Source organism: Syngnathus acus, chromosome 5, assembly GCF_901709675.1.
Source record: "Syngnathus acus chromosome 5, fSynAcu1.2, whole genome shotgun sequence".
In the NCBI taxonomy this organism is placed as follows: domain Eukaryota; kingdom Metazoa; phylum Chordata; class Actinopteri; order Syngnathiformes; family Syngnathidae; genus Syngnathus; species Syngnathus acus.
In genome coordinates this window covers 3,672,922-3,695,130 of record NC_051091.1, presented here as the reverse complement: position 1 = coordinate 3,695,130, position 22,209 = coordinate 3,672,922, and the positions used below count along the sequence as shown (strand labels likewise).

General features: G+C 41.8%; 3 protein-coding genes and 1 long non-coding RNA gene across 7 annotated transcripts in view; 1 reads left to right on the top strand and 3 right to left on the bottom strand.

Moving 5' to 3' along the window:
- The window catches only part of foxp1b (forkhead box P1b), an 89,889-nt gene extending 82,279 nt beyond the window's left edge, over positions 1 to 7,610 (bottom strand). Inside the window, exons 1-2 of one of the 4 annotated variants that reach the window (XM_037250856.1) lie at positions 7,277 to 7,610; positions 1,661 to 1,746 (exon numbers count right to left, since the gene is read on the bottom strand). The gene's annotated coding sequence lies outside the window, so the exon portion shown is untranslated. Of the gene's footprint in view, positions 1 to 1,659; positions 1,747 to 7,276 lie in introns of all 4 variants that reach the window. The other 3 variants (XM_037250855.1, XM_037250848.1, XM_037250847.1) reach the window with 3 other exon arrangements.
- Positions 7,611 to 9,294: 1,684 nt separating this feature from the next.
- LOC119123308 (eukaryotic translation initiation factor 4E type 3-like) lies at positions 9,295 to 11,938 on the bottom strand. The gene is made up of 7 exons (XM_037252308.1): positions 11,625 to 11,938; positions 11,049 to 11,121; positions 10,877 to 10,971; positions 10,569 to 10,629; positions 10,336 to 10,402; positions 10,086 to 10,241; positions 9,295 to 10,013 (listed from the first exon to the last, which is right to left on the bottom strand). Exons 1-7 carry the CDS (start codon positions 11,801 to 11,803, stop codon positions 9,967 to 9,969), a joined length of 678 nt encoding a protein of 225 aa, XP_037108203.1. The 5' UTR covers positions 11,804 to 11,938; the 3' UTR covers positions 9,295 to 9,966.
- On the top strand, positions 11,503 to 12,609 carry LOC119123310. Its single transcript, XR_005098030.1, has 2 exons — positions 11,503 to 11,646; positions 12,398 to 12,609. It is a non-coding gene; the product is annotated as an uncharacterized LOC119123310 (long non-coding RNA).
- Positions 12,610 to 12,814: 205 nt separating this feature from the next.
- On the bottom strand, positions 12,815 to 14,601 carry prok2 (prokineticin 2). Its single transcript, XM_037252309.1, has 3 exons — positions 13,747 to 14,601; positions 13,362 to 13,487; positions 12,815 to 13,276 (listed from the first exon to the last, which is right to left on the bottom strand). Exons 1-3 carry the CDS (start codon positions 13,816 to 13,818, stop codon positions 13,151 to 13,153), a joined length of 324 nt encoding a protein of 107 aa, XP_037108204.1. The 5' UTR covers positions 13,819 to 14,601; the 3' UTR covers positions 12,815 to 13,150.
- Between the last annotated feature and the right edge of the window lie 7,608 nt (positions 14,602 to 22,209).

Below are 22,209 nucleotides of genomic sequence, written 5' to 3'. Positions count from 1 at the left end.
ATGATGCTTGAAAACGTTATCAATGTAAATATTGAATTATATTTATTGGTTAAGTTTTCAAGCCAATCAGATGTGGCATCATGCAAAAATAAACAAATAATAAAAATGGTAGCAACTTGAACAGACAGGTACAGTATCTGAATGATTTCACTCTATTCAGTTTTTTAATATGTCAAGTTATGAAATGCCATTACAAAACAAATCGACGAGGTAATTATAAATATCTGGATATGAGCGTTCAGGCAGGTCGGCTGTTGCAAAATGCTCGGGCGATTTTAGCATGCTTCTCGGTAAAAGGTACGGATCCGTTGTGCCAACAAGGTTCAACTTCTCTCTGTGACGATTCTTGGAGTCTTCATCCAAATGCCTAACTTCGTTGGATAGCAAATCAGCCATAATTCGGAAGAAATCGGTGAAAACGTAGCGCAGAAATCAGACAATCCATACAAACACGTAGGAACGAGCTGACTAGTTGACCGCCAAGATGGCGGCATAACACAAAATCACGTGATAAAACCACGTGACTGCAAAGCCTCTATAGCCTCTATATTGCAGATAGTCAATCCAAGGGGGGAGTGCTGGTGCCCACAAGTAAGTGCCCCATCAGCAGCTAGAGAAAAGCTGCCTTTTATGGTAACAGATCACAGACTCAAGCCATTGACCACAGAGCCCACAAATGAGGCGTTAAGTGTCATGGCGGGGCAAGCGCGCAAAAGGAGCAGAAAGATATGACCCTCTTCTCATCCATGCGTGAATCTCTCCGACGTTGCTTTCTCACTTGAACGGGCTCCTCACTGGGAAACGTTGTCAAAACATGCTCAACTGGAACACAAATCTATCGCCTAAAAAGATCAGGAGCGATGTGTTAGTCTCTCGTTCAAAGGTCATCTATGAAAGTTCATTTTGTGGAGAGATTTGGAAGACTCCGTTTATGAAAAAAAACACGCTGACGTGGAGACAGCGGGAACAGCAAAAGCCCTGCTGTGTTGGATTTATGGTCCGGCCAACATGCACCCCTGCTGATGGGAAGGGAGCAGTCCCATATTTAATTGCAGATTACATGACTTTGCACAAGTGTCGCATTCTCTCCTGATCAGCGGTTACAGCAGCCACTGGCGGCATGTAGCCAGATACAGAACGTGTTCACAAGTCATACGGCAGGAACAAGAGGAACATATCCTCGTATTATACGAATAACTGGAAAGGCATTCGCGGGAACGGAAATATCTGTTCAAAGAAATGTCTGCTAACGACTGAAAGCGCTACTTTGTGTCTTTACAGTTGGTCAGCGGAGAATAAATGCGCACGTCTGTAATTCTCCGCACTCAACCAACTCGTGGCAAGCAGCTGAATCTGACAGTTATCGGAACCAGGGAAGGTCCGAGACAGTCTTAGTCATTGTCTAACACCTCAAAATCCGACAAATCAACTTTTGCACACAGCTAACAAACACAGTCCCACAGAGCAAAGATGGATAATATAATAACTGGCAAAGGTGGATAATATAATTATAAGTTTCAGTAATATGTAAAAACCCAGAGGTTTATTGAAAATAATGGCAAAACTACTTATATATAACATATGAAATTAATATAAAATAAATATCAGTAATTAGTCAAATGAAATGGAAAGAAGAAAGAGTGGGCTAGTTTTTACGTACCCAAATCACGCCTGCTGAATTTCCAGGAACGCCATTCCACCAATCAGAATTGAGTTTGATGTCTTAGACCAAGAGCACTGGCACATCTAAAATAGAGAGAGGGAGAGAAAGAGAGAGAGAGAGAGAGAAAAAAAGAAAGGAGGGAAGGAAGCAACACCACAATTACAAACAGGAAGTAAAAAAGGTGTGCGTGTGTGGGGGGGAACCCCTACAGTCGTCGACTGAGCCAAGAAATGACATTAAAAGGGGCAAATGTGATTTTTTTTTTGGTTACCAAATTTGACATTATGACACATTAATTCCTGGCCTACATGCATAATTTTTGTGTCATATCGGAACCAACATATCAAAGCAATTTTGGCCACAAGGCTTGTGTCTTTAAGCACAGATACTGATTCATTGCTCATCTTAAAACAATGGAATGCCACAAACTGACTCATATCATTTTTGTGTGCGTGTGATGTGGACCACACATTATTTTGCATACAGTTGTGTGTGTTCAAATGTTGAGTCAAATGTCACTTGACAGCACTGTGCTTTTTTCAGATATGACTACTGAAGATCATTGGAAAATACATTTCATTTGAATATAGTACAAATAAACACGCAAATATGGTCAGCTGTCAAATGTTAATTTGAAGGCATGCTCTGTGGCAAACACGCGTCTTGGTTCTAACGGCAGCTTTACAAGCAGACAAATAACAAAGCAACCAATGTCCAATGTCCCAACTCTCCATAATTCATCAGAGAGGAATTCAACCATCTCCACTTGTAGCTGTGTTTCCACAGCCTGTCCACATTCTTGGGCTTGCTATTGGCCCAAGATAACACCCGTCTGATTACTCGCTGGCATGCTTGTCATTATTTCCAAAAATATGTTGATCCCGACAGGCGGCCATACCGCGTGGATTTGTGGCTACACAACTGTATTTACATGTCCATGAAACAAGCATGTCCTTTTGTTTGTGAGGTCCTGTCACCTTGGATCAATAGTAAAGTGGACTTTGCAAAGAGGTGAAACTTTAAAAAAAAAAAAACGTTTTTTTCGTATCCACAGTGCAAAGACATAGATCAATCACCTTTTCGTTTTGATAACAAACCAAAACATCAGTTGCTGTGACTCGAAGGCATGGAAGGGCACCGACCGGCGTTGCTCGGGATCAATGGCTTGACCTGTTAAGTAACGCCGCTCTCAGTAACACATCCAATAAGTGTTGATCTTTGGGAACACCCCGAGCTGACCCGCGGTGCTGGGAACAATTACAAGAGAGTGGTCTTTCTGGGCCGGTGCCCACTTGACCCGGTGGGGTAAAGACACGACAGAAATCCACATGATTTAAACTCCTCCCCAAGACGTGCTGACAAGGTTAGCGGGTCAAAGCAGACATTAACAGGTCAGTGTGTGGCCCACTTGGGAACAATTACTCCTAGTCACAGCTAAGTGGACACTTGATTGAACACGATCGAGGCAGGACACACTTCCCACAGATAACAATTCCCCGAGCCATTTAGGATAAAAAGCCCTTGTGATACAGCCTTTATGGGCAAAATTCATCTTCCTTTTCCCTTTTAAAAGAATGTGTGATCGAGAGCCATTCTCCAAAGAGATGACTCAAAGCATTTCCATTTTGCAGCAATAGCGGGAGCTGCTTATAACACCGAAACAATTACAAGGTGACGGTGAAAAAACCAAACACTATGAGCTGCTCCAATTAAATGTTCAACCCTAATCCGAACCCTCCTTTTGGATGAATTGCTGGTAGCTAAACTCCAACACGAATGGCAGCAACAAAATAGAAAAGAAAATGACATCTTGCTACATGAAAGGAAAGCATTTTGCCCCCTTCTCCCTAATGTGAACATTTGTTGTAACTGGTGAAAAAAAAGAAGCACGTTTATGAGGGTGTGTGCATTTTTGCAACCATGCTATCAAACTGCCGTAAGTGATGGCTAGGTTTCCCTCCGACACGTTCCTACATATTGGTTTGGGCAATTTACAAAATGCACATTTATGATTTTACATTGACTTATTCTTCTCCATAAAGTGAAATATTTCAAAACAAAATAAACTCTGACCATAGTGGTTTGGGAATGGCACCCCACCTTATTTACAACTCTGAGAGCAAAAACAAAAGTGCCTCTAAGGAGCTCCGGCGTTAAGAGGCAAACAATGTCTGAAACTCTACTGGGAAAGCAAGCCAGCAAATAAACAACAGGCAGAGTATAAACAAGGTCTACACCTCTTTTGGAGGGGGGAATTGAGAAAGCAAGAGATAGTGTCTCTGAGAAATATACCGAGATTGTTTGGACATGAAACCGAGAGACAAAATAAATCAGATGGCACCGCTATCTTGCCACTTCTTAGGTCAACTGAATCATGAAGGGTCAGGGAAGATACCGTCATCCTCCGTGAAGAGCTCACACACACACAAGTATGACTTCATAGTAGTAAACCCAGGAGGGCAAAATGGATTTCATTATTCAAGCACCTTGGCATAAGGAAATAATCCGTTTTCATTTAGGTCATTCTCAGTGAAGGAGTAACATTCGTTCAATTGTCACTTAATGATTCGGTTTTGTTCTGGGGGACGCCGTTAATGCTCGGGGAAAAAAAAAAAAAAGGTGCAACAATAAAAGCGGCCTGTGTTTGACGCTCATATTGGACACCATAATAGTAAACAATGACATTGTGTGTGGGACAATGGGCCAATTAGCAATCTCCCCGTCTGCTATCAAGCAGCATGCGAGATTATAATAAGAACCTGCAAACTTTTATCTGTGCTGCGCTCTCATCTGCCTGCTAGCACCTCAGCGCTGCACAGCACTGCATCTTGGGTAATTACGACCTTCCAATTACGGCCCGGCTTGTAAATATATATCAAATAAACAAGCAACAACCAGTCAATTAGGAGCTCCCTTTCGGAACAGGGCCTCACGTTGATGTTTTATGCAGTGATAGCGGCAGTAACAGTGATCACACAACTCTGCAGTGAACTTCTTTTAAAGTGTTGTTGGAATGCACCGCAAATTGCGAAACGGAAGACAAGCACACTTCTGACACTCACTGGTTTGATCTTCAAAGACAAGAGAAGAGTAACAAAAACAGCAGCAACAGCCTGTCAACAACATTAGCATCGCTCGGCTCATCCCTCTTCCAGCCACAGAGTTGCCGACTCAAATTTGAGCACGCTGATGGTTTTAGAACATAGCGAGTAGCCGGCTTAGCCAGAGTGATGCATCCAGAAGACGGGATGAAAGAAATCCAACTTTCCAACCAGCAATGGCAACGGAACGACCCTGACTTGTTGGGTTTCCTGTAAGCCAACCGGGTAGACAGACAACTTTAAAACCTACTGCCATTTCATCTTATGAGGCTTTGTTGATGTCTACGTTAACTGGGAATTAATACTCGTCAGGTTCTCTACTTTGCCAATGATTTATTAGTCATTTATTCATCCTATAGACCACAGGTGTCAAACTCAAGGCCCGGGGGCCAGATACGGCCCGCCACATCATTTTATGTGGCCCGCGAAGACAAATTGTGCATCAAATTTGTGTGTCATTACTAGAATAGCAAATTGTCTTCACTCTTATTATCTTTTTTTTTTAATATTTGACCAAGTTTTACTCATCTGATTTGAAAAAGAGTTATTTGTCAGTTTGTTTTGTAGCTTTTACTGTACATAATATGAGGTGCTCATATATTTATTTGGGTTGACAGTCATAATGGCCCTCCGAAAGAAGCTATGACTACAATGCGGCTCGCGAAAAAAATTAGTTTGACAGATGGGACGGACTCCTGAATAAGCAACGATAAACAAGTTTTTTCTTAAAAAAATGCGCAAGCTTGATTTCAGTGAGTCGGTTGGCTTGGCACACATTTGTTTTGCTTATTGTTTGTTTGATTGGACCTTCCCACGTCACGCTTGCATTCTACACATGCATAATTGAAAGCCAGAGCGGACAGCTGACGGGTGCTAAGGTTTCGCTTGAAAGCGGTGCACAGCTTCCAGCATACGGGTGAGCCCCATAAGAGTGGATGCAAATATTTCAAGCCTTACCCATCATTCTACACATTCAGACTATGAACATTCATACGCATTTATTAGTGAATGAGGCCTAGTGGCTTACAGATGTCGGCAATAGACAATCTACGTTTGACTCCATCGGACTGAATGTCAGATATCCAGGTCAAACATAATGGCCAGAGAATTTACAGAAAAACAAGTTTTCTTTCAAAAGTTGGGTCCCATTTTTTGAAGGTCCGTTTCTGCATAAGTGAGCAAGCACACTGACCCCAGTGGCTGTTCAAATAGTGTATGCCCCCCCCCCTCCCTCCCTCAGGCAGCTCATGACAACAGCCCAGCAGCAGCACTATTTGATCTCTGATGTTTTCCTTAATCTGGGTTGTCAAGGTTCGCCTGTTGGAGTGTATTTACTTTCCTTCTTCTATCAAAAAGTATTTTTCCCTCCTCTCTCAGACAATGACTAATCCAAAGACGAAGGAGGAGGGAGCACTGCCATAAACCGTCTTAAAGCGGCAGTTTCTCTTTAACATACTTTGAAGTGATTTCAGAAACAAGTGGGGGACAAAACAAAACAAGGGGGGTGCGGGTGCAATGGTAATGCTAATAATCTGTCAAAGTGATGAGTCCACAAAATCTATACACGGCTGAACAAATCAAATTACTGAAAAGTTAAAGCCAAGTTTATTGTCGATTGGTAATGCACTTGCTAAAAAAGATATTTTAAAACACACAAAATGCTTTAAGTAAAGTAGTTCTGAATTGCAGTTAGAAAGTAACAAAACAAAATGCGTTTGACAAAATATTTGGCAATTATGAATTAATCAAGTGGTCAGCATCTTCTGCATTTAGAAATAAAAACAAAGTGGCTCAGAAAACGAGTTAAACTTTATTCATACTAAACACACTAAATGCTAAACGTAGGTAAATTATCAAAAGTGACAGTTTTTAATTACTTATGCAGTGCCTGAATAAGAATGGCAAATAAAAGCCGAACAACTCTATACAGTATAAGATACCAAAAATAAATCTTTAAAACCCTGAAACTCTCTAAATATGTGCCAGTTGTAGTGTCTTGACTTTGAGGGACAGTAAACACGTGGACAAAAGCTGCTGCTGCTACTTTGCTCTTCCTGCAAAGAAATCACTGCAAATATTCTATTGCATGAGCTAAAAGATGTCATTTTATCCAAAGATGTCAATGGGACGTCATGTCGTAACTAACTGCATGCACACAGTTTACCTTGCTTGTAAAAATACCCTAAGACATTGCCATCCTATGAAGTTCGCCAGAACTTTCAAAACACCGCAAGAACACAACGTTGGTGAAGTTTTAAAGTACACTTGATTGACTACACGCCACACCGACATAATATCCTACGAGTTTGTATTTATGAGTTCGCATTAGCCTACAGGTGTGTGCGTGCATGTGTGTTATTTGTCCATTTCGTTCTGCAAACTTCTAGGCGACAGCCATGTGCAAAAGAAATGTCTGTGCGCATGCACTTGTGCGCGCCGAAGCACAAGGCATCGTGATAGGACACAACAAAGATGAAATGTTAACATGGTTAGCGCGATAATAGAAACTTACCATGATCCGAGTGGCTTTAGGGCTGCTATGGGCGCACGCGGATGAACACAACTTGTTAGGCTGCACGCCAGCTTGTGTACGGAGACCGCGTGCGATACAAATCACACCGTAAACACCAACAAGATTACTCCGCCAGCCTTTTTTTGGTAACGGTGGCGGGGGCACTATCTAACTTCACACCTAACTTAGCGTATCGGTCGCTGAAGCAAGCACATAGTTTGTCGTCCAGGTGGATGAAAAATACTCGTGCTCCTTCCTGGGTGTTGTTATAAGATATGAAAAGGCAAAGAAACGGTGCAAGAAGCGCCGATTTAGATGTTGTTGTTTTGATGTTCCAGGTCCATGACGTCATATCCACCTGCTGCGTAAACAAGGTTCATTTGCATTGCAGCGGCCACAATACTATTCAGATGAAAAGAGCTCTAAGAAGCAATAAGTAGCTTCTTTCTATGGGTGGGGGGGTGTAATGATATGCATTTTAGCAGAAGGTGCGCGCAGGGGGGGGGGGGGTCAGGAAAAAGTACGTCTATTAATTATAACACAGAGGCAATGAACTAGGTATTATTTTCAAAATGCCAATAATGTTTCTTTTTTATTTCAGTTATTTCAAATACTTTTATAATAGACTTTGACATACTACCAAATACGTTGGGAGGAGTTTAAAGCTTCCTGATTGTAAAGATGAAGTACATCAGGCTAAATGGGTCAGGTGCATGCAGTATTTTCATTGGTTAGTGTCCATTATTTGCCTAGTTTTTAAATGATCAAGAAAGACTGGTTATTGCCAAATTTGGTTGGGAGTTTTTGCTTTGCCTTGGGCATGACTGATGTTACAGCGGGTGTATTTTGCTTGACTCGGAAAGAAATTACTAGGGCAGTTTAACAGTCCAGTTAACACTAATTGTAAAGCAACATTGATTTGATTTCACGAGAAACTACTTTAAGTCGCTTTTTGTCCTTGATCAAGGTCTGAGAAGCACAGCCCTTTTCATTATGGAAGACATTACAAGTGTACATCTTTTTTTATTCTGCAGCTGAGACCTGCTGCTGCTGCTGCTGCTGCAGTGTGTTTCTTAGTAGACAGCGCCACCCTTTGATTGTAGGCGACAGCCCTTTTTTTTTTTAACATGAATTTAGTCCATGCTGTATATGTTCATGACAATCTACCTGCTACTTCTGAAATGGACTGTTTATCTAAAATTGCCTGAACAAGCGTTTTGGTAAAATAACATGACGAAATAAGCAAAAAATAAATATTATGCTATTGAACTTTTAGACTTTACTGGCCAACATTAGTTTACCCCAATTGGATTCTTCCATTTGCTGATGATGGTTGTGAATACATATTTCAGCAAATTTATGGTATTTCAATGCACACTTTTTTAAAATTTCCTTAAAATGGGTGTAGTTGTCTTTTTGATAAAATAAACTACGGTTTTATTGCTTGGGTTCTGAACATGATTGGCTGGCTTGATTTAAACAATTTAGATGTATGTGCACTGTTGTATAAAGTCAATTTTGCAGGTAGACTCGCTAATACAAGGTCAACAAGGCGAGCTCCCAACATGCTTGTTGGCCTCCATTTATTAGCATGTTTCCTCCCGTGTCACCATGCCGCTGCGCTGTGTGGATTAAGGGCCCATCTTGATTGGGCACAGTTGTAAATTAATTGAGGATCACTATCAGTTACGTGATAGCCTCTCTAACGCAAGCATGCAGACAACAAGTAATTAGCGTTCTGTTAATTAGGTAATTAGGCTAATGAATAGGAGCCGCAATGAATTCTGAAAGAGTTCCAATGGCGCACGCACACACACAGATTTTCTCTCACTGTGGTGGGGACAGAAACATTCAACATGAAATAAAAGCCAAGGAGAAATTCTGATCGCTCGTGAGGAATTTTAAAGTAGCACGTTGTATTCATGCCGTCGCTATTTTAATTCTATTGCTATACTCAAAACAAATACTGCAATGTTAACTTTGTATAGTAGTGTGAGGTGGACAAAATGGGGTATGGACAAAAGACATACTAAGATTTATTGGTACTGGAAACAAGTACTGACAAGTACTGACAAGTACAAATCAATGTGCAATTTGTGTTTAACATATCAAATGATCCATTTGTGAAAGTGAAGTTCTACTTTTCCCACTCAGCATTCAAAGAGTTTGCCAAATGTGCTGCGGTAGGTTGGAACATTCAAAGAGACATTTCGGCGTTGAAAATCTATATGACGGCTGCGTATGGCTTTCCGAGTGAGAGGACTGACTCATTCAAGCGTTACCCCCGATTTTAACATTTCACATCCAACTGATGAAGACAAACATTTTCGTCATTTGCGATTCAGTTTGTAAACTGCTTTGGTAGCTTAACAGCATTCTTAAACATTGTACGAGTGGATAAAGGCAAACATTTGTTGAAAGTAGACGAGAAAATAGCAGCTAACTTTATACAAGGAAACGACTGTACGAGCTGTGCGACAGTGACATGACAAAAACTGTGAAAATTCAGTCAATGTTTCGATGTACATTCTTTCAACGGTCCAAATAAAACAAGGCATCGGTTATTTGATCGCTACAAAAATATATTGATAACACCTTTGATTCTCTTGTGGACAGTGTCATTCAGTCAAGGCAGGTGCAGTTCTGATAAAAAATAATAATAATAATCATAGAAAATAAGCGTACACTATCTAATGTCTTGAACGGCTTCTTTCAAAGGCATGATGTTCCATGTGAGCTGTAAAATGAAAAATAATTCAAAATCACAATGAAAGTCCAACAACATTTAAAGACTAAAACGCATACTCACGTTTATAAAAAACTGCTTTAAAAGATATGTCCGGGAGAAGCTCGTTGATTTTTTCCAAGATGGTCGCTTCGTTAGCAAGAGAGGCGTCTTTATTCCAAACTTGTACGACATCCTCTCGATCTCTGACACTTACGCTGACGCCAACAACCTCGTCATCTGAAGGTGGGAAAAACAAAAAGAACAAACAGACAGTCAACGGATCTAAATCATCAACGTCAGTCTTATCATTTGAAAAAGTAGAGCTCGCCACCTGAGGCACAATAATCAGCAAACTGTTCCCCGATGATGGCAAGTAACAATTCTTTCCAAACTGCAGACTGAAACGAGAAAAAGAAGCAACTCAAAAGTGAGAACTTGACTCGAGTCCGTCCATTCAATGGCATCCACATTTTGGCCAGCTGGCAAGTGCTCTAACGTTTCCTTTGCGATTGCTCAATGTGACCTCTTGTCAAGCTTATGGCATCTTTTGCAGCAAACACCTACCGTGCTTTCTTTGGGTACTTTCATCTTCCACACACCTCCTTTTGCGTTGCTCTCCTCTTCCCTGACGGAGGTCAAAGAAAAACAAAATGTGAGCAGACATATTTGCTCTTGGAAGGAATAAAAACTACTTATAGAATATTGGTCTTGGTCTATTCAATCTTGACAGTAACATCAGCGAAGTGCTGTGCAGGTGTACTTATTATAGTGTCCACTGACTGTTGGGACAACAATTTTGTGCCACGGGTAATTACTAGCCAGGCAGTATTACTGGTCAAACAAGCTTAACTCAAGTATGAATAAAGACAGACCAGAGTGGCCTCCGTTCTCCCCGCATGAGGTGATAGCTACACCTCAAAGGAAGGGCCGTGACTGGTGGGATGTTGTTGTAGACGCTCCAGAATAGCTGCCGACAACAACAAAAAAGTACGTTTGGCAAAGTCTTTCTTTTAATCATGTGCGTGCAACATGTCAGTTGCTTACCTGAACACTTGTCACTGTGTAGATCTTCTTCAGATTGGATTCGCATTCTGCTGCTGTTGTGCCTGGCAATGACCTAGATCAAGGTATTGAGTAACCACCGTGTCATATTTGCTGTGCATTTTCCTCAACCTGCAAGTCTATGCGTGCTATTCTCAAAAGTATTTTCCAACATAAGTGGACCTGCAATTGAAAACTGTTTTTTTTTTTTCCCCTTTACGGTAAATTATCTAATCTAAAACATGGCTTCAAACTGATTCCACAATAAAGACATCCATTTGGCCAAAACGATGTACGACTGTACGACATCATTCTTTAATTCAAATGACCTGGATATATTTTGGATGCGTGGATCGTGTGGAAAACTGACAAAGACCTTTTCGAGTTCACTAAATGACAGAACTTTCAACTTTGGGTTTAGATGACCATGACGGCGTCTTCGTGTCTAGACTACCGTTAGAGAGAAAATGGGACAACTCAAATAACAGGCCTGCTCGAGAGCTGCAGCCTTCACCAATATTTCACCCGTGCCCTTCCAGGAAAGCGAAAGTTTTTATGACGACGCGATCATTTCACTACCTGTCCAGCCAAAAGGTCCAAGGTGAGTGCAACGGCAGCGTTGAGTTGTCTTCTCCGGCTCGGTGTTTCTTTGTGATATTCTCCAACTCTTCCTCGTCGATATCGATGCTGTTATCGGACGGAGCACTCAAGGATTCTCTATCCATTTGCAGGTCCGCCTTACCTGCAGAAAGCGCCATTAATAAATGTGTGTGTGAGGGCAAACTGTTTTGAATCGCCTTATTATCAAAACACCGCTTTGGTTACGTCTGCTGCTCCAGAAACGCTCTTTCCGCACACCGACAATGACGTCATTGCGTCGCTGGCCAGACGTAACTGTCGCTCGGTTGCGGAGAGCACAAGAGGATGCGAAGATGCTTTACTCGAAGAGATTTTTGTCTGCTTAACCTGTGTGCTATTGACAAACGTGCTTACGTCTTGTAGTCGGGTAAAGTACATGTATGACACTGCGACGTCATAAAAACGGTGCAAGTGCGCGGTGCCAACAAGCGTCGCATTATGTGCGGAGTTGATAAGATGTTGAATATTAATTCTGGTGAGTTGAGCATCTTCGTATTGTTTGCATCTTTGGTTACCTCTGGGCCACTTTTTGGACAGCTGCTTTTTCTTTACAACAGTCCGTCAGGTAGCTCTCACAAGTAGCAACAAGTCAAGTCAGACAGACGCTTATGATAAGTCACAAGCAATTAAGTCACAAACAAGAGTGCATTGTATTGTGTACTTTCTACTACATGTCACGTTGGGCGACCCCATCCCTCTCCTGCATCCCACAGCACTTCTGGTCTGCAGCAGTGTGGATGACTTGCTCAAGCTGGACCAAACCCCATCACCTCCATCCTCTCCATCAAGGAGTTCCGGATACGCTTCAGAGGCTGCTTGCCTTGTTGCCTAGCAACATACATGCCAATGGAGCCATTCTGTGGCATTTGAACTGACGCGATGACACCCAACGCCCAATAAAAGAATGACCACCCCCAAAATGCCACGACTTTCGTCATGTTTTTTTTTTTTTTTTTTTAACCTGTCCAAAATGTAAATTCGTGCTTAGTTTTAGTTTCCATTAAGGGTGGGTTTCATTTGAAAATACACAGTCCTGCATTGGGATCAAAATACAAATTTTCTTTTCTTTATTCTTTTTTTTAATCTGCGTCTAAGGCCTATTGTCGTATTTATTATTTTTTTCCCTAGGTATTTCAAGCATTTTTATTAACTCGTATTGGAAATGTGCCTCTTGTTCATGCAAATGGACAAAATAAATAAAATCAGTCAAAGGGAATAATTTGGAATTACGTACTTGCATCTGCCATGTAAATCAAGGCTAAATCACAACATACTTTCTAATCCTTGATATGAAACACAAGAACAAAACATGGATATTCAGCCGGAGTGGAGAATTGAACCCTCAACCTCAGAAGTGTGAGGTAGACATGGTCACCATTGCCGCCGTATCAAATATACATCGCTCATTGTTATTGATATTTGAAGGAATACATGAACAGCGGCAAATCATTTGCAATCATTGCCCGTCAGATGTAGTCCTGATCTCTTTCATATGACGGGAGACATTTGGATTGTCCCTTGTCCAGAGTGATGCACGACAGGTTGGGTAGACACGGGCAAGTGTGATGAAGTCTTTTGCCAATGAAAGGAACCTGCGGGGCAAAAGAATACACAAATTATTTTGTGTACAACAGTTTCATGCTCGCTAGAGGAAACTCGGTCTCGAGATGGTCTCACATCGTGGCTCATGGGGTGACAGTCATCTCCTTCCGTTCCCATCAGCGTACACATTCGCAGGCTGCGAAACCACAAACTCACAGCGCAGCACATTAATCCTCCACACTTGGAGTCCTTCTCACATGCCTGGACACACACACACACACACACGGATGCGATTTATTGATTCAACAATTCAATACTAATAAAAATATTTGTGCTTTTATGATAGCCCTGTGCACAAAGTGCATTCTAAATGGAATTCAACTGGTGACACATTTAAATACTTCAAATCTGATCCTGATTTCTTCTATTATTATTTTTTTGTGTTGTCCAGATATAAATGATGGCCATACATGATGCAGTCCAAGCACACATTTCGATGGAGCAGTTTGTTTTGACTCACCCCTGTGATGACGGCCGAAGACCCGAGAGACACCCAGAGCAGGAAGAAGAGCAGTAGAAAGGAAGATTTCATGATGAAGAGGCGTCTCAGTGCCCTTCAAGGTAGCAACTCAATCAAGCTGACAGGACAAGTCAGACTTTGCCCCACGTGCATGTGTGACTGGTGAGGGAGAGAAGCCACCCTTATAAACCCGACCAGCCATTCAGAATCATTGTGACTCACTCACATCAGCATAGCAAAATAAATAAATATATAAAAACAATGACTTCATGTCTTTTTCCCTCTTGAGCTTCTGCAGCATCAACTCTTGATCCACCTGATATTTCTTTTCTTCTCATTCAGAGTTACCTTTTCACATTCCAAGGCCGAAGCTTTCATGGCATCCTTTCACATCCACTTGAAGCGCATTCCCAACGAGCGTACCTTCATTTTCAATCAATGAATGTCGGCTGCTTTTTTGCCGGTGGTTCAGAGAGGAATGCGGCTCTCCAAATACCTAGAGGCCCATTCCTTCATGTTTGGGTTGAACAAAGGAGGAATGAATCAATATTTACAATCATCAAATTGACAAAAAATTGCATTAAACTACCCACGCTGCCAATACCAGCAAGGTTTTGTGTATTTTCAGGCAACATGTCACAATGTCTTCCATCACAAGCAGTGTACAAGGTCACAGCTAATGCAGTCTCTCTTTCTCTTTCCCTATTCACCCCTCACCCCACCAGTCAGTTGACATATATACATTTTGAGTAGGACGACTGTATTGGCCCTTAAGACCAAATCAGTTTTCATTCCAAAAAGTCTATTCTTGTACTAAAAAATAAAATGAGATACTGCCATAACATTTTCTGACACACTGAAAGCCTGTTGATTGCTCGTAGTAAATCCATCTATCCATTTTCTGCGCCTTATATCCAGTTCAGGGCCATCGGCGAGCTGCCGTCGATCCCAGCGGAGTACAAGGAAAAAAACATGACAAAGTCCACAGAGAAAAGGTCAAAGCTTTGAGTAAATATCAAAGTTGTTGATGTCCCTACAGTAACTCAATGGTAAATATGGAATGGGGTCTATAAGCAGTTTCCATGGTTACCAAAATTTCAGTATGACCTTCCTTTAAACTGCACTCCAGCAGTTACCAAACATAGAACAAAAGGAAGCAATCAGAACTGCCAACTGAACTAAGCTTTACTTTCTTTTTTTTCTCTTTTTGTCCTTCATGTATGCGGGATAAATGGCAACCTAATTTGAAATGAAGTTTACGACATCCTTTTGAAACGTCACACGTAACTGACTGCAGTGGAGTATTAGCCACAAGCAAACAAAGTGACAGAAGTGATGATCCAATTTGACGACGAGCATATCCAGATGACTGAAAATCAAAGACACAAATCTCTTGTGCATTCAAGAGAATTAATTTTTAGCCATACCAAAAGGAGTCTCGACTCATTTGTGAGGACACAAAAAAAGAATATTTTGAGGCATTCAAAGTCTGACTTCCTTTGCTTTACTTGACGTGAGCAGAGCTAATTGACTGGAGGGAGCAAAGCTTTATGTAAATGAGCCACAGAAGACCTCAAGGTCCAAGACAAATAGAAATTGCTTCTGTGCACTTTGAAAAGAATCATTCTGGCATATATACAAAGACACAATTGACCTTTTCAAAAATATATAGATTATTATTTAAATGAAAGTCAAGCGTTTGCTCGGAATTGCATGCTTTATGTATCACATTGATTGCAAGGTGTACCTTGATATAATGAAACCTTTAAAGTAAAATGATTTGGCTGTCACTCATCAGCAACCTTTACATCGAGTACATGTTTGAGTTTTCATCAAGTCAATCCATTCTGACCTCACGACCCTGATTTTGCATTCTGTCGATTCAAAACACACTTAACACCGATCGAAATATAACAAACAAAAATACGATTGTTTTCTCAAACTCTCAATTCTTAATTTATGCTCTAGGTTTTAGGTTTACTAACGGGGTTACATCATCCTTTCCATGATGAAGGTATTTCATCGCCATCGTCTCATCACCAGTATCTTACATCATCTTTGCTAACTAAATTTATTTTTTAAAGTGAACTCTTCCTCTTTTCTTACTACATGTACTTGATGATCATTATAATCAATAGTTCTACCTTTGGTATAATAACAGTGGTTAACTTCAAAGCTGCAAGCTTCGATCATTATTTTTTTTAAACTCCTTAATCATTAATAGGAATAATTTTATTTGCTATATGAGGCTGTCTGTTTTTTTATGTTTTCCTGTCGAGGGTGTCTAGAGAGGCCACTGGCTGTGATGGTGCTAGATTAGCAGCAGGAGTGACACATCACCACAGGGTGTCACCTCTGATCACATTTAAGCATCTTCCCCTCCACTCCTGACATCTCACTTCAAGACCGAATAAACTGAGTCATATCAAGTTTCATTGCTAAAGGAAATAGCTGTCTCCATCTACATTACTGGCTTGATTTATTTCAGGGCCCAGCGCAGCCCTCGCTCAAAGAAAAAAGAAAAACGACTATACAACCAGAAGATGGTGCAATTGGACTGAAAATGTGAGACTGTTTCCTCAACAGTTATGTGACGTCACTTTGGAGACAGGGAATTGCAAGCCAAGGAGGCTGCAAACGTTGCAGTTGAGTCAACAGGAAAAACAATAAAGAAATACAAAATGGAAATGAAGAAAATGCAAATTTGAAGACATGCTTCTTGCTTGCTAGACAGTAGAATATGCTGCTTGAATCAAATCATTTATGAATGTTACATCCTGTGTATTTTCTATAAGAAGGAGAGCAGAACGGTGCAAAAAAGTATGTATACAGTGATCCCTCGCTACTTCGCGTTTCGTTTATCGCGGCTTCAATACATCGCGGATTTTTCTTTTTTTCAAATTAAAAAAAAAACATTTAAAAGTCAAAATAAAACTTCTAAATTGAGGAAACGTGTGTCTAACCTTTAGGACAATGTAGTATTGCTCCAAATGTTCGTTTTCGCGTGTTAGCACGATCGCGAATTAACATATTTCCGCTAATTCGTTAGCCTGCCCAGTACTTCTTGTTTGGTGACCGATTTCACTTATCGCGGGTGGTTTTTGGAACCGATTATCCGCTCAGCCATAATCACTTTGCGTGTCGTGCTCACGGGCCAGTGTGGAAGGATGCAGCCACCTTGACGTTAGTTAGTGCAGGGCTCAGCTTGCGTCTCCGACATTCCAATTCGAGCCCATTTGTTTGCTCGAGCTTCGTAACTGATAATGCGTTGCTGCAACATTCCCTTCAGTGGCTATATCTGTCTCAACCCTAAATCTCCTCTCCCTGCAACAACAACAACAACAAAAAATTGTGTCATACACGCACGCATTGGCAAGTAGCAGCGAGCACATAAATGATTCACCGGCTGGCTGACTCGGAGGATCCCATGGTGCTCTGCAGGAGGGACGCTCCATATGCAGCACCACAAGTGCCACTTGGCGACAGCACGCCACGCCACGCTGCTCGCGCTCGATCCTTGTAGTCTAGCCTGCTACTGATGTTGGAATGGAATGGAATGGAACACCCTATATGCCCCCCCATCCCAACCTTATGAATCCAGACCCCCAAAGCCCGAAGCAAGACAACGCACTGCATCTCCTCTCAACATCTTATTATGCTCCCCGCCGCAGAGAAGCTTTTCCCCGCAACTCGTAAGACTCGCTCAATAATCACGCAGCAGCCAAAGCACAATCGCACCAGTGCACAGCAAGCCCTCACTTGCGGATTTAATATCACAGCAGAAGCACCTTTATTTTGCCTCCACATCCCCTCAGGTTTCCAATCTCCCTCCCTCTTTGCCTTTGTTATCTTCATTATCAGGCGGTGTTGAGCGCGGCACAGCTGTACCAGCTGCAGATGCTTCACTGCGCCGCTCTTCATCTGTGACGATCGCACAATCAGAAAAACTTGCAAAGACAAACAGCAGTGGGATCTCACAAGACATTTTACAGGCAGATGAAATCTCGCGGTGAAAATCGCACCCGATTGCATCGACAAACGACAACGTTGGTAAATAATCATCGTGGATTATTAATTTGCAAAAAAAAACACACTGGCATTCTTACTTTAATTCATTCTCATGCAAATGTGCCCTTAGTCTTCAAGGTTACATGCAGGCCCTGAAGTGAAACTGTGCATGATATGGAGTACACACACAAAAAAAGAAACGGAGGGAGTGATGGTTTCTTCCCCCTGCCGTTGTCATTTTTCATCAGCGAGGTTAAATTTATTGTCAGTGGACAAAAGCCCATCCGGCAGTAATTGTCACTTTAACCAAGAGAGGAAACAATAGACTTGTTAGTGGCACAATATGAAGAGGAAGTGACTTCTTTTGACAGCAGCGGCAGCAGCAGCAGCAGCAGCAGCAGCCATTCGGATGTTGCTTCCAAGTCTTCCATTCAACACTTGATTTTCTCATCTGTGACTCACGCACATGCCGGCTGTGCTCTTTCGCTGGAGAGTCATCTTGTTAATGCGGCAGGGAGCTTTTAGGAGGAACACTTTGACCTCGGATCGGATTCCATTTTACCTGCCAGAGGTAACAATTGACAGTCCAGGGTCAGCCAAATGAATGAGTCCATGTTTAGCCTTCGTCTGTGCTTGGCGGAGCACTCGCTGTTTTGTTTGGAGCGCTCCCAAATGGAACGGCACTTTTGGAGTCAGGCCAAATTGTCAGCCTTACGCACGGATTTTGGGAGTGAGCGATGACTGCTGCCGGCTTGAATAGAATCATCATCTGGGCATTTTTAGCAGAACAAAGTTGCAGACCTGACCTTACGTTCAAACATTCACACAAAAGAGAGTCCACAGCTTTTCTTCCCACATGTCAAAAGTCGTTAAATCACAAGGTTTAATTGTAAACTCGTGTCATGGCAGTACACCACTATTAGAAGAATGAGTCAAAAACTCCCCATATCAAGACCTTCAGTAGGTAACTTATTTAAAAGGAATAAGAGTAGCTTTTTTGAGTGAAGCTGGCTGTGATCACTCCCACAGCGTCGCAGCCATCCCTCTTGCAAATCTGACCGCTCTGTGCTCATCTGTGAGATTGTCTAACCTGCCTCCGTTTCGTTTTCGGTTAAAAAAAAACACTTTCTTCCACAGTGAGACTTCTCAGTTCTCAGTTCACAGCCATGACTGTGGTGCCCTTGAGCAAGACAGCGAAACCTGAAAATAATAAATCACTCCTTGCTCCTCCTACAAAGTGCGCTCCTGACCGCAATGACTTGCAAAGGGCAGATTATTTTCCAGAAGAATGCTGACTGTTGTTTTATTACTTTGATTGGGCCATTGCTTTCCTACGCGCCTATTTGAACGACACTATGTACAACCGACAATTTCCTAATTGTGACTCCCCGTTATCCCCCCCCCACACACACAGAGTTGTCAGTGGGCTGTGAAAGCGCAGTTATCGTCACCTCCTTTGAAATGGATATGCAAATCCTTCACAGTTTAGTCCCGTTAATTATTAAACAGTGTGACTATTATTCAGTGGCATACTTACAACAGGTCAAGACTGATTACACACTTTTCGGGTTGACAGACAACGAGAAGGCATTTGTTCAGCGGTAATTAGGCAAAATGATAACACAATGCGGCCCCATTAAGCCGGAACACTCTGGGGGAGCGGAAGCTTTGGCAGCAAGCCGTGCCCGTATATATCCTCACTCCTATCAAAATGGCATCTGAATTTCAATAAGTGTTACATTCAAACAAATCAAACCTGAGGCAGTTGCGTTTATCGAGACGTGCAATAGGTGTCAAGAAGCTTCATATTGCAGCGTACGGACCTGCAGGTAAAATGGCTTTACAAGCCTCTCAAGGTCCGAGGTTCATCAATGATTTACTGCACGGCCGCTCTTGTTAGCGCTACACTTATGCACACTTATGTGCCGCTGAAGCGCACATTCTGCATTCATGCATAGATCAAAGTGCTCGTTCGCAAACCTTGCATCGTTTTTGTTACGCAACACATAACAATAAAGCAAGATTGCTGTCAATTAGGTGGAATTCCTTTCAAATATTCCAAATGGTGACCTTATAAACTGCATCCAATTATGGAATGAATTGCTGCTTTTTTTCCCCTTCATCTGTTCTACATCTTTTTCTCCGTACATGTTCAAATGAAGCAATCAATCGTGCCACGGAACAGACGATTTGCAGCAGCTGTTAAAAAAGAAAAATACTCCCACAGACAGACATGAGGAGGAAGAGGTTCTTCAGCTGAGATTTAGTGTTGCACTTTATGAGCACCGAGACTGCAGCTCAGTAAATCCTTCATCATTGTGTTTTTATTTGGGAATTTGATCTCTTCGGGCAAGCAGGGGCCCCCTTAGAATGCTTTGTGTTGCTCGGGCCTACAAATTGACTTCATCCAACGTGTCCGACATCCACGCAAGCGTGTGAGACAAATCTGCATGCACTGCAATTAGAAGTGAGACGAGAGCGTCGAGCTGCTGCTGCAATCGCATGCTAATGATACGCAGCGGGAGGGAGGCCGCGCTTGAACGTAAAGGAGATTGTGAACAACGGCGTCGCCCTCTTCCTCCTCTCCTTTAATCGTTGTAATTACTTGCCGCATGGACGGATGGTGGGGATAACGCTACAATTAAGTATGACTTTCCATCATGGATTAATTATTAAGTCAACGCTTTTGACAGGGTGCAATTTACGACGCAAGTCATAACAGTTTATGACTGCAGCGGTAGGAACCAATGAACCTGGTAGGAACCCATGTACATTTTTTCAGATATTTGTACTGCATTTGAGTATTTCTTTTTCTGGTGATTCAGTCATTTTGACTTTTGGTCCACGTGTTTAAAAATAGTTGTCTGTATTTTCTAAACCTTACTCTATCTACATGGGTGTCAAACTTTTTTTTCACGGTCCGCATTGTAGTCATAGCTTCTTTCAGAGGGCCATCATGACTGTCAACCCAAATAAATGTATGAGCAACTCATATTATATACAGTAAAAGCAACAAAACAAACTGACAAATAACTCGTTTTCAAATCAGACGAGTAAAACTGGTCAAATATTTAAAAAAAAAAGATATTAAAAGTGAAGACAATTTGCAATTCTAGTAATGACACGAATTTGATGTACAATTTGTCTTCGCGGGCCACATAAAATGATGTGGCGGGCCGTAACTGGCCCCCGGGCCTTGAGTTTGACACCTGTGCTCTATCACAATGGGCAAAATAGTGCATTTTAATTGAGAGTAGCAGTATCTATACTTCTACTTGCATAGTGTCAGTAGCCTACTTTGAATCTAAATTGCAGTGAACACTTACCTAGTTGAGGACCCAAAGCAGTGAAGCAGGGCAGGATTGCACTTGAAAAATCTATCTAATCTAAATAAGGGCAAGTAAGAATGGCACATGGAATAAGAAAAACAACAGTCAAAAAATACAAGTGTTTAGGTCACAAACTAATACGGACTCACCACAACGCAAAGCAACATGTCGACTGAAAAGAACCAGGAGCCAACTGAATGCAAGCAAGTTGACGAGACAATGAGGAACATCTGGACAAGACGCGAGTGGCCGACGGAGGTGATTGGTAGATACAAGAGACCCCCGCGCTGACGAGAACAGTGTGACACAAAAACGTAACGAGAGAAACAAGACATGAAAATCAGGGACATGGGAAATATACTGTATAAAACTAAATCCAGTCAAAACTAAATGAAAAAAGAGATTTCAACACAAAATGTCAATTAGTTCAGGAAATTCCAAGGCAAACTTCATCATGGTACCTTCAAAGTCTTGCTGTTTGGAACATGTCTTTAACATCATGGGTTGTGACCTCAAACTTGAAGCAAATGTTCTTTTTGTGTAATATACTCACCGTATCCCTCAAAGGAGACATTCGGCGCTTCCTCGTCGGCGTTGTGGAAGCGGACGTAAGTCAAAGAGCAGGAGGAAGGATTCCAGTCGTCGCCTTCAGCATCCGGCTTGAAGCGACACCTTACTCATATTACAGACAAGTGTGTTTCCAGCTTGAACGACGGCAGACTGCAATATGAACCCAGAAGCCTCGAAACTGCTGCTTTGATTCACAAGGGTGTCATACATTCAGCGACATATCATACAAACAGCAGAAAGCTGCAATATAAGATAAAGCTCTGTTTGCTTTCAATCCCACATGATTGAAGGTAGTGATGGGAAAATGAAGCTCCAAATTTGCTTCATGAACCAGTTGTATTCTCTGACATGATTGGTTTAATCAGTGTGCCGTTAAAGGAGTAAAAAAAAATACTGTTTCGTGAAGCAGATTTGAAGTTTCAGTTTCCCATCACTGTTTGAAAGCTCAGAGGTATTGTTGATGTGAGATTTGAGATGACACACTGGATAAGCAGCCTACGGAGGGGAAGATGATTGACAGCTCTTGTCAACGTGTGAGCTTGTCATGGACATGTCA

What these genes read in the sequence shown, in the direction of transcription:
- prok2 (XM_037252309.1), bottom strand. Translation starts at nt 13,818, where the DNA reads ATGAAATCTTCCTTTCTACTGCTCTTCTTCCTGCTCTGGGTGTCTCTC. An exon ending in CTTCGGCCGTCATCACAGGG is followed by an intron (nt 13,488 to 13,746) that starts GTGAGTCAAAAC and finishes GTGTGTGTCCAG; the next exon opens with GCATGTGAGAAGGACTCCAA. An exon ending in GTCACCCCATGAGCCACGAT is followed by an intron (nt 13,277 to 13,361) that starts GTGAGACCATCT and finishes TTTGCCCCGCAG; the next exon opens with GTTCCTTTCATTGGCAAAAG.
- LOC119123308 (XM_037252308.1), bottom strand. Translation starts at nt 11,803, where the DNA reads ATGGCGCTTTCTGCAGGTAAGGCGGACCTGCAAATGGATAGAGAATCC. An exon ending in ACACAGTGACAAGTGTTCAG is followed by an intron (nt 10,972 to 11,048) that starts GTAAGCAACTGA and finishes TGTTGTCGGCAG; the next exon opens with CTATTCTGGAGCGTCTACAA. An exon ending in TAAAGCAGTTTTTTATAAAC is followed by an intron (nt 10,014 to 10,085) that starts GTGAGTATGCGT and finishes TTCATTTTACAG; the next exon opens with CTCACATGGAACATCATGCC.